General features: G+C 38.1%; 1 protein-coding gene and 1 long non-coding RNA gene across 4 annotated transcripts in view; one reads left to right on the forward strand and one right to left on the reverse strand.

Moving 5' to 3' along the window:
• The window catches only part of LOC141371257 (uncharacterized), a 47,476-nt gene that overhangs the window by 20,720 nt on the left and 14,555 nt on the right, over nucleotides 1–12,201 (forward strand). For both annotated transcript variants that reach the window (XR_012376065.1, XR_012376064.1), the window contains one exon: nucleotides 6,294–6,389. This is a non-coding gene — a long non-coding RNA (uncharacterized lncRNA). The remainder of the gene's footprint in view (nucleotides 1–6,293; nucleotides 6,390–12,201) is intronic.
• SPAG6 (sperm associated antigen 6) overlaps nucleotides 1–12,201 on the reverse strand; it is a 62,057-nt gene that overhangs the window by 2,000 nt on the left and 47,856 nt on the right. The window contains exons 9-10 of one of the 2 annotated variants that reach the window (XM_025891903.2): nucleotides 9,345–9,461; nucleotides 5,367–5,512 (exon numbers count right to left, since the gene is read on the reverse strand). In XM_025891903.2, coding sequence (XP_025747688.1) covers nucleotides 5,367–5,512; nucleotides 9,345–9,461 — 263 coding nt within the window. The remainder of the gene's footprint in view (nucleotides 1–5,366; nucleotides 5,513–9,344; nucleotides 9,462–12,201) is intronic. The other variant, XM_025891970.2, reaches the window with a different exon arrangement.

Consider the following 12,201-nt stretch of genomic DNA (forward strand, 5'->3'; position numbering starts at 1 on the left):
TAGGCAGTCATAGTTAAACAGACACATACAAGATTTACCCTAAAGAATGTTTCTCGTCTAAAGGCATCCTACCCTTCAAAAAACTGTCCTTCAACAGTGGGTCTCTCTGAAGTACTCTTACACTGAGGAAGTCACAACTGTTTCTCTCAATGAGTTAGCCACAAATTTTAAAACAGGCCTCACCTTCCTAGACCTGATAAATGGGTCAGATACAAGATAGGTACCTTTTATATAAATGGTAAGAAGTAGATTTAGAAAAACCAAAACTTAAAAAATTGTGCTATTTCATGTGGTAGCCCCTAGCTACATGTGACTATTGAGCATTAGAAATATGGCTAGTGTGACTAAAGAACTGAATTTTTTTATTTAATTGTCATAAAAATGTAAAACTGATATTCAGTTCAGATATTTTAGGTGAAACTTTTTTCAAGAGATTGAGAGGGTGTGCATGAGTGGCGGGGAGGGGCAGAGGAAGAGGGAGAGAGAGAATTTTAAGCAGGCCCACACCCAGCCTACGTGGCGCTCGATCTGACGACCTTGAGATTATGACCTGAGTCAAAATCAAGAGTCGGGCGCTTAACCCACTGAGCCACCCAGGTGCCCCTAGGTGAAACTTTTAGGTGTCTTTGAAACAACTTGTGAATCTATCTTTTCAACTGTAAACTTTATATACTCCAAATACAGATAGGTATTTCTAATAAAATTCAGCATCTGAATTGAGATGAACTGGAGGTGATAAAATACCTACCAGATTTCAAAAACTTAGCATAAAAAATGAAATAACTCATTAATAATTTTTTATATTGATTACAATATAGTCTAGTCTAGGCAGAGATCCAGAAGACAGAGGAGTTCCAGAAATATTCCTGGCTGTGGAATGGGTCAAGATTAGAACTCAAGCCTTCTAACATCTAGGCCTGAGCCCCTTTCTGCTCATCACACCAGCCACCTTTATTAGAGATCTTTAAAGATTACTAAAACTGCAAGGCAATATGAAATAAATGTTTAGGCTAATAACAGCTGAAAGAATGTATCCATTGATAATCTGTCTTATAAAGAATAATTAGTTCTAAAAGTCACCAAGTGATTCTTGAGAATCATATGATTACAAAAATAAAACCATTTTGAGCTTATATTTGTCCATTTTCATAGACAATGTTTCAAAGATTTCTACAAAACACCTCTAAGTTCTATAGAACCTAATGTTTTAAAAACATAAGAACCACGAAAAGTCAGCTAATCAGAATTCTTCAAGATAATTAGCCAGTTTTTAAAATGAAGTCAAACATATGATACTTTATGAGGAAAACCCAAAAGGCTCCACCCCAAAACTGCTAGAACTCATAGAGGAATTCAGTAAAGTGGCAGGATATAAAATCAATGCACACAAACCAGTGGCATTCCTATACACCAACAACAAGACAGAAGAAAGACAAATCAAGGAGTCGATCCCATTTACAACTGCACCCAAAACAATAAGATACCTAGGAATAAATCTAACCAAAGAGGCAAAGATTCTGTACTCAGAAAACTATAAAATACTCATGAAAGAAATTAAGGAAGACACAAAGAAGTGGAAAAATGTTCCATGCTCATGGATTGGAAGAACAGATATTATGAAGATGTCAATGCTACCTAGAGCAATCTACACATTTAATACAATCCCTATCAAAATACCATCCACTTTTTTCAAAGAAATGGAACAAATAATCCTAAAATTTGTATGGAACCAGAAAAGACCCCGAATAGCCAGAGGAATCTTGAAAAAGCAAAGCAAAGCTGGCGACATCACAATTCCAGACTTCCAGCTCTATTAAAAGCTATCATCATCAAGACAGTACGGTACTGGCACAAAAACAGACACATAGATCAATGGAACAGAAGAGAGAGCCCAGAAATGGACCCTCAATTCTATGGTCAACTCATCCTCAACAAAGCAGGAAAGAATGTCCAATGTAAAAAAGACAGTCTCTTCAACAAATGGTGTTGGGAAAATTGGACAGCCCCATGCAGAAGAATGAAACTGGGCCATTTCCTTAAACCACACACAAAAATAGACTCCAAATGGTTGAAAGACCTAAATGTGAGACAGGAGTCCATCAAAACCCTAGAGGAGAACACAGGCAGCAACCTCTTCGACCTCAGCCGCAGCAACATCTTCCTAGAAACATCGCCAAAGGCAAGGGAAGCAAGGGCAAAAATGAACTACTGGGACTTCATCAAGATAAAAAGCTTTTGCACAGCAAAAGAAACAGTCTACAAAACCAAAAGACAACCGACAGAATGGGAGAAGATATTTGCAAATGACATATCAGATAAAGGGCTAGTATCCAAAATCTATAAAGAACTTATCAAACTCAACACCCAAAGAACAAATAATCCAATCAAGAAATGGGCAGAAGACATGCACAGACATTTTTCCAAAGAAGACATCCAAATGGCCAACAGACACATGAAAAAGTGCTCAACATCGCTCAGCATCAGGGAAATCCAAATCAAAACCTCAATGAGATACCACCTCACACCCGTGAGAATGGCTAAAATTAACAAGTCAGGAAACGACAGATGTTGGTGGGGATGCGGAGAAAGGGGAACCCTCCTACACTGTTGGTGGGAATGCAAGCTGGTGCAGCCACTCTGGAAAACAGTATGGAGTTTCCTCAGAAAGTTGAAAATAGAGCTACCATACGACCCAGCAATTGCACTACTGGGTATTTACCCCAAAGATACAAATGTAGGCATCCAAAGGGGTACATGCACCCCGATGTTTATAGCAGCAATGTCCATAATAGCCAAACTATGGAAAGAGCCAAGATGTCCATCAACAGACGAATGGATAAAAAAGAGGTGGTATATATATATAATGGAATATTATGCAGCCGTCAAAAGGAATGGAATTTTGCCCTTTGCAATGACGTGGATAGAACTGGAGGGTGTTATGCTGAGCGAAATAAGTCAGTCAGAGAAAGACATGTATCATATGATCTCACTGATATGAGGGAATTCTTAATCTCAGGAAACAAACTGAGGGTTGCTGGAGTGGTGGGGGGTGGGAGGGATGGGGTGGCTGGGTGATAGACATTGGGGAGGGTATGTGCTATGGTGAGCACTGTGAATTGTGTAAGACTGATGAATCACAGACCTGTACCTCTGAAATAAATAATACATTATATGTTAAAAAATAGAAGAAGATAGTAGGAAGAGAAAAATGAAGGTGGGGAATCAGAGGGGGAGACGAACCACGAGAGACTATGGACTCTGAGAAACAAACTGAGGGTTCTAGAGGGGAGGGGGGTGGGGGGATGGGTTAGCCTGGTGATGGGTATTAAAGAGGGCACGTACTGTGTGGAGCACTGGGGTTATACGCAAACAATGAATCATGGAACACTACATCAAAAACTAATGATGTAATGTATGGTGATTAACATAACATAATAAAATAAAAAAAATGTAATCCCAGATCACAGAATGTGAGGTTAAAATTATACAAAGGTATTTTGACAAAGCACCAGATTAAATTATAATATGACAGAGTTTTCATTTTCCCCTAGTGCTCTGTAAAATAATTCTAGAAAGGAGTAGAAAGAAGACTTCTGTTCAAGAAAGTACATTACTGCTGGTTAATTCTAATAGGTCATTCCATTTTGAGCCCTTTAGCTTTTTTAGTTTTTTTCCTATAATTTTGTTTATGTTAGAAAATTATATTGAAAGCCATTTTATTTATTTACTTTTTAAAGATTTTATTTATTTGACAGAGAGACACAGCTAGAGAGGGAACACAAGCAGGGGGAGTGGGAGGAGGAGAAGCAGGCTTCCCGTGGAGCAGGGAGCCCAATGCGGGGCTCGATCCCAGGACCCTGGGATCATGACCTGAGCTGAAGGCAGCCACTTAATGACTGAGCCACCCAGGCGCCCCCATTGAAAGCCATTCTAAACTTACATAAAATAGCATTCTCCCTGAAGGGATGAATGTATGCAAATTAACTTTATTTTCTTTTCCTGATAAAAGATTTTCATTTTTTTTTCATTTAGTGGTTTTACACATATTTTACATAAGCTTTTTTGTATATTATTTTATCTGTATATTATATGTAGTAGATATACATTTATGATATACTCCTTAGATATATTTTTATATATTAATATTCTTAAAACTAACTCATTGGAACTCTTTTGGTCAAGCAGTACTCATGAACCTCACAAAAGTATATGAACTCTACCTCTAGAAAGAATTTGCTGGAAGAATATATATGAACAGAAAATTAGTTTTGTGATTTTACAATGAGTCTTACCATATACATTAAAAACCACTGATATTAAATAGGAAGAAGCATTTATATAACATATATAAATTATAACATAAGGTTTAAACATTGTAATATACATTCTCTAACATTAACTAGGGAAAATAAATGAATGTAGGATTGGACAAATACGGATAAATATGGCCTTTAATTCTGAATGTTTTACTGGTGTTTTTCAAGATTCAGTTGTTTAAATCATTCTATCTTTTCTTGGTAACTTTGCTTTTGTTTATTTTGGGTTTAGTGGTATAGTTCTTCTTTAGACTTACAAGGACTGAGGCTTAAGTTTAATGCTCTGTAAATCAACCTTATTAAAAAAATTAATCTTGAAAAGAACTTCCTACTACATTACTATGAGGCACCTGCATATCACAAACGTTTTTTTCAAATATAGATAGTAACTTTCTTTTTGCCACTCAACATCTCTTTTCTATTTGTAATACTCCTGTTGATATAAATGTGAGCTTAAGGCAGAAAAATAATATGCAGGGAACTATGAAAATCAGGATCTACAGGCCCCTTCTAAATCAGGGTCACATTAAAGATTGCTAACTTAACTTGCGCTCTGTATGCAGGTACTCTTTGGTAAAGCATGTGTTGGATTAGTATAGATATGTCTCAAATGACATTCCAGTTTGATTTGGAGAGGTGTGTGTCAATCAGAACATTATTAAATTTTTTTTTTTTTAAAGATTTTATTTATTTATTTGAGAGAGCGAGAATGAGAGAGAGAGAGAGAGAGAGAGAGAGCACATGAGAGGGGGGAGGGTCAGAGGGAGAAGCAGACTCCCTGCTGAGCAGGAAGCCCGATGCGGGACTCGATCCCGGGACTCCAGGATCATGACCTGAGCCGAAGGCAGTCGCTTAACCAACTGAGCCACCCAGGCGCCCAGAACATTATTAAATTTGAGGGGAAAAAGAGATCATGAGAGAAGTAAATGTGTACATTGGTCTTATGTAGTATTTCAAGACCACATTTTGACACAATGGATATAAAATCTAGATTTGAAAACAGAAAAACTACATTATAATTTTGAACTACTCAAAGTCAATTTTTCCCACCTTACTATTTCCTCTGGGTAACAGTTGTTAATACTGTTGATGTATTCTTGAAGGAGAGAGCCAGGCTCTGCTTTTATCTCTTGAACCTTTTTAAGTCCACCACTTGTTACAAAAAGTCGTCGAGCTTTGCTGTCATGTGGCAGTACCTTGAAAAGTCAAGTACATGAAAATATCAGCTTTTCTTTTCCAAGTGGGATTATTATTAGTGAAAAGAAATAATCTATCTGAGAAACTGTAAAGGAGAATTTATGTACAATATATCTGTAACAGAACGAGCCTAAACTTGCTAATGATTAGAGGTAAAATGTAGTGTTTGTAGATATGTATTAGCCTTTTATGTTGTGGAGTTGGAGTAAAGGCCTTGAACATGAGCAAAGTATGGGGATCCACTCATATATGTAAGATAAATCAGTGTCCCTCCTTTGCTTACACCCATTCAGGGTCTCTCCACTACCCACAAAATTAAAGGCAAGATCCTTCAGCAGGCACAGAGGGCCTTTTGTGACTCAGGTCCTAAATACCTCTCCAGCTTCCTTCCCTACCAATCTCTATCCTAAATTTTGATTCAGTAAGCTCGACAGGTGCATGTTGGGCCATTTCTTGCCTTTGCCGATACTGTTTCCTCTTCCCAGAATGCCCTTCCACCCTCCACACTTCTCCCCACATTTGTTTGGCTCTTACTCATCTCTTAAGACTCAGCTCAGGCATCCCCTCCTTTAAGAAACTTTCTCTGGGACATTCCTATCTACCCTCTTATCTCAGGATGACGTAGATAACTTTTCTTCTCTCATAGCATTCTGTTGAACAACTGTCAGTGCACTTACCACATAATATTTTAACTATCAGCTTCTATGTCTGTCACACATAAATGTCATTGAAGACAGAAATTATATATTCATTCATTCATTTTTTCATTCATTTCTCTAGTACCTGATGCCTAACAGATGCTCAATAAATGTTTAACAAATGAATGGACATACTAAGGAGTAAGCAGAGAAAGGAAATTGAGGAGATGTTAAAAAGGTAAGACAAATCAGAAAAGTAAGGAATCAACAAATCCAAGAGAAGATTTTAAGAAGCAACCAATGAGAACTTTAAAAAGTCACTGGATTTTTTTTTAAAGATTTTATTTATTTATTCATGAGAGACAGAAGGAGAGAGAGAGAGAGAGAGAGAGAGAGAAGCAGAGGGAGAAGCAGTCTCCCAAGGAGCAGGGGGCCCGCTGCGGGACTTGATCCCAGTACGAGCCGAAGGCAGACACTTAACCATCTGAGCCACCCAGGTGCCCAAAAGTCACTGGATTTGACAGTGGGTGTTCGTGTGTTGAGGGGAAAGAGCCAGTGGAGATGAAGAAATAAATTAGGCAAGACAACAATGACTGACCAGACAAGAAAGGTCCTGAAGAGGGGGCGGCTTTGCATTATGGGAATCCCTGCTCCCTTCTTTGGTCATTGCTACTATGCTCTCTGACAGAAACACCCTTTCTTTCCCCCTCCATTCCCTCTCTTTCTTCAAAGACCAGCTTTATTCCCTTGTACTTCCTGCATTGAAGGCCTCTCTGAATACCTCAGACAGCATTCACTTATTCCTTCTTAAATTAAAAAAAAAAAAATCATGAAATCTAGCACAGTGAAGTGTTTTTGAATTGTTTCGTCTGGTCTCTCAGCTAGATTATAAAATTCCTTGAAGAACTTTGTCTCATTTATTTTTTTAAATCTATCCCCCAATGTTTAACAGAGTATTGGGTACGTGTAGGCACTTAGCAGATACTCAAAATTACAAAAAGATCTTGATAATACACATCAACTGGACAATAAAAGATGACACTAGTGGGGCGCCTGGGTGGCTCAGTCAGTTAAGTGTCCCACTCTTGATTTCAGCTCAGGTCATGATCTCAGGGTTGTGAGATCAAGCCCTGCATAGGGCTCCATTCTCAGCGTGAAGACTGGCTAAGATTCTCTCTCTCCCTCTGCCCCTCCTCACCCCCCCTAAGCTCACACTCACGCCTGTGTTCTCGCTCTAAAAAAAAAAAAAAGATGACACTAGTATGTATTTCTAAAAAGTGAAATAAGCCTATAGATATATTTGTTCTAAATATATTGTTTGGCCTGGAGAGTTTTCATTACCTCCTATCTCTGACCCCAGCCACATTAAACTAATGTCTTTTTACCTTTTGCCTAGCTTTCTCATCTCTTCCTAGTGTCCTGGTATCCTTAGATTAAGAAAACACAAAATTCTGCCTGAAGCAAATATTCACAAGGCACATTTGTAAGAGTGTATCATATGTGGTACTGTATTTTATCTAGGCTGCCTAACGTCCACAAATCCCACTGGTTTACTCTAGTGACTTATTTTGAACTCAGTTCAGGTTAGTGTTCATTTTCACAGTAGGTTCAATAAACTAGAATATCTCCCTCAGTAGCCTAAAAGATTAGACCATAAATTAAAACTTTCAGAAATAATGTCAGCTACTCATTTTCAAGAGCTGATGACACTTAGATGAGCCACTCATCAACTTACTCCCTCCCCCTTTTAGTTGATCAAATTGACTGCTCAGTTTCTTACCTAGTACCCAAAGGGGGGAAAAAAAAGGTTTGTTTATTTTCCTAGAAGGGGAAGACAGAATCTAAGTGTTTGATACCTAGAACTATATCCTGAGGCAGCCTCAGCAATGTAAAACCTTCTGCTATCCAGTGACTATGGTGCTTGAGGGTCAGCCTATTGGAGATCATGGAAGACAGAGAACAGAAGGCTGTTAGTAGATAGTATTATCTTTCAGATGAGTACCTGAAACTAGACCTATTAGCTGCGGGGCCTCGTTTAAAGGTTGTAACAATATGTAGTTTTTGTTCATTGTTTATAGAAATACAGTATACAAATAGTAATACCTCCTTTATATAGCATTATACCTAACTATTCGCATGAATTTGCCCTCCCCATTTTTATTAATTTTTAAAAATTAACCTTACCACTTCTATGTTTTATTTCTTAAAAACAACATTTTGGGTTTTTCAGTGGGGAGAGGGGGTTTGAATGCTTAATATGTGCCTGGGATTAAGCTAAACCCTTTACATATAATATCTCATTTAATCTTTACAGTCACCTTATAAAATAGGAACTCTTATTACCCCTATTTTATGGGTAATCATACTAAGGTTTAGAAACATCAAGACTTTGCTAAAGATATTACAGCTGGTAAATAGGAGATCCAGGCATGCTAATTCCAGAGCCTGAGCTCACACTATGGGATGCTACTTCCAAAGACCCCATTTTCTTAAATCAAATCTCCTGAGCACAATGTAATTAGTTCTTTATATTTAGGGTTGCCCCCCTGGCCATCAATGGCTATGGGGAAACAGTTGTTCTTTCTCAGCCTTTGCTATCAATAGTGGGTCCTGCTGGCTAAGTGCACGTCCAGCAGCTTGACCTTTCTACCTTACTACTTTTAATCTGCAATGATCTAAGAAATATGATGGCTATATTTGTTAAAACTGTTCATAAAATAAGTCAATAAACTCCAAATGAGTGTCTGAGAGCATCTCCAAAAGTGCATGGACTCTGTCATAAATGGCTCAGAGACCTTTATATTTTTCTTTATAAGATCTTTGCAGTGTTCCCAGGTGAGTGAGACTAACAGACACCAGGATAATTACTAAATTACTTATGAATATAAATTGTCTGTATTATGAGGTGTTCATATGTTGGCATACTATTTACCCCCCAAGAACACTGAGAAAGACAGTACAGAGGCTGTAAAGAAAATGTGAGGAAGAAGGAAGTGTGAATCATTTATATGTGAATTTTATTAATTTATGTTAATTTTATTAACCTATGTTACCCTTCCCGTCACTACAGTCAGTGAGAGCTAAGAAGTAAATGCCTGCACCCATCTTTCAGAAGACATTGACCCAACAGAAAAAAGTTAACAAATCATTTAAATTTTCTTCCCCTACTTCCAGAAAAGAGAGCATTTCTTACCTTACTGAACTGTCCAACCACGTGCTTCAGAATATTGGGAGGTGCATCATACAGAAATGGCTCAAGGGCTGGTAAATAGGTGCATTTTTGTAGGATACTCTTTATGGCTTTTTTACTCTATTGAAATACAAAGCAAAATATAGACCAAAGTAGTAATCAAAGCTTGACCAAAATTCATGCCTCATGTTCCTAGAATTTGAAAATGAAATGAACTTCCAGGTCTAACCTGCAGTTATTTCATTGTTGAAGAGAGCTGTCAGAGAGACTTCTTATCTGGCATTGGTTTTACCATAGAATACCCTGCCCGTTGTCTTCATGTTAAATTTTAGAACGTACAGTGTATCACTGATGTCCTAAAATCACCCGTGAGGAAAGTAAAACTAAAAAGCATAAAGCTATAGACTGTAACTGAATACGTCTTCTATTTTATTGGTACAAATGTACAAACTGTGAGATAACCCACACGTCCTACTGCTCCCAGTCAACAAATAGCAAATAGTTTATTGTACAAAGTCATTATCAACCACTCTGTGTTCTCTAAAGGTTTCGTGGCCTATAGTACATAGGAGGATTCTACTGTGCGCGTGATTCAGTGAACATTTGCAGACATGCGGCTGTAGCTCGTGGGGAGAAACTGCCCCATTCACAGGCAAAGCAAAACAGAGAGGATCTCCTTGGCTGCAAAGGAAAGCTCCCCTCAGCAGCAGGGAGCCTATCACCCACAAGCAAAACAGCAGGCACCTTCCCCATTCTCCCCAGCACTCTGTACTTCACAGTGACACCGGGCGTGACCAAGAAGGGTCCTGATGTGACTGTAGCCGTCACTGCGGCCAGCTCTCAGGACACAGCTCGTTGTGACTCTGTTTCCTTGTCTTCAAGCCTGCCCTCTTCACTTTGGAAGGCTTCGCAGTTGGGTTTGTCTACAGCTGTTTTCCACTGGAATTCCACACTTGCTTGTATGTGGTTTTATGCATCGGTGTATCCTTTCCTCTGATCTCTCAGATTCTTTGATTCTCTCTCAGGCCTTAGCCAACCTGGTCTAGTCCTTTTGAAATGTCAAGGAGCATTTTGATGTTTTGTTTTGTTTTTCCCAAGGAGCATTTTGATTTTCACATCACGAATTTTACAACTGGCAAATGGATTCAGGAAAAACTTTCATCACATTTATGCTATCAGTAAAGGCTCTGTTAATTTCATGGTTTCCCAGAGGCCCAGGCTAAGCAGTCCTGTGTAACCTCTTATCTCTTGACACATTTGTCCTCAAATGTTGTTTCATAAACTAAATGAAACAAAATAAGGAATGTAAGAAATGCCACCCAACTTTCTTCCACAATAGCATAACCTAAATTGGAATTAAACTCTCAATGCCCAACATACCTAGTTATATCTTTGTGAGCCATCTTAGGATCATGGTGACCTTAGCAGGTCAGCAAATTTAACTTAACTGCTCTTGGTAATAAGGTCTACTAATTGCATAGCACAGATCACATCCACTGTGCCATGGTGATGTACTGTCAAGTTATTAATTAAGAACTCTAAAAAGGGTCTAAAATCCTACAAATTCAGTGAGGTTTACTATCCTTTGTCAAGAAATATACTTGATTTATGACTACATGTACTTCTAGATAGGAATGCATGTCATGATTAATAATCAGCTGTATTTCCCAACATGAAAGAAATATTAGTATATTAGTTAAGATTTTATTTACTTGTCAATTTCTGGGCTTAAGATTTTTTAACAACCTTATTGAGATATAATTTACATACCATAAGGTCACTCATTTTAAATGCACAATTCAATGGATTTTTAGTAAATTTACAGAGTTAGGCAACCATCACCACAACCTAATTCTAGAACATCTTCATCATTCCAAGAAGGAACCTCATTCCATTTGTAGTCACTCCCCCACCAGCCCTGGGCAATTGCCAGCCTATTTTCTGTCTCTATAAATTTTGCTTTTGTGGACAATTCATGTAGGTGGGATCATTTAATATGTGAACTTTTGAGTCTGGCTTCTTTCACTAAGTATAATGTTTTGGGGGTTCCTCCATGTTATAGCATGTATCAGTGCTTCATTCCTTTCATTGTCAAATAGTATTATACAGATTTATCACATATTGTTTATCCATTTACCAGCTGATAGACATTTGGGTTGTTGTTTCCACTTTGGGTAATTATGAATAATGCTGCTATGGAGATTCATATACAAGTCTTTGTGTAGACAAATGTTTTCATTTCTTTTTTTTTTTTTTAAAGATTTTATTTATTTATTTGACAGAGAGAGACACAGCTAGAGAGGGAACGCAAGCAGGGGGAGTGGGAGAGGGAGAAGCAGGCTTCCCGTGGAGCAGGGGGCCCAATGTGGGGCTCGATCCCAGGACCCTGTGATCATGACCGGAGCTGAAGGCAGCCGCTTAACGACTGAGCCACCCAGGCGCCCCTGTTTTCATTTCTCTTGGGAAGATACCTAGGAGTGAAGCTGTTGGGTGATGATGGTAAATTTATGTCTACTATTTTGAGAAACTGCCAAACTGTTTTTCAACGTGACTGTAACATTTTACATTTCGACCAGTAAGGTAAGAAGGTTCATGATTCTCCATATGATAATCAACACTTGTTATTATCTGTCTTATTAATTGTAGCCATTCTTGTGGGTGTGATGTAGTAGTAGCTCATTATGGTTTTGATTTGCATTTCTCTAGTGACTAATGATGTTGAACATTTTTTCATGTACTGATGGATCATTTGTTGGTGAAATGCTTATTCAAATCTTTTGCCCATTGTTTAATTGGGTTATTTGTCTTCATATTATTGAGTTGTAGGAGCTCTTTATATATTTTGAATACAAGCCTTTCT

This window comes from Callorhinus ursinus, unplaced genomic scaffold (assembly GCF_003265705.2).
Source record: "Callorhinus ursinus isolate GAN/ISIS: 27379988/994484 unplaced genomic scaffold, GSC_fseal_2.0 scaffold63, whole genome shotgun sequence".
Classification (NCBI taxonomy): domain Eukaryota; kingdom Metazoa; phylum Chordata; class Mammalia; order Carnivora; family Otariidae; genus Callorhinus; species Callorhinus ursinus.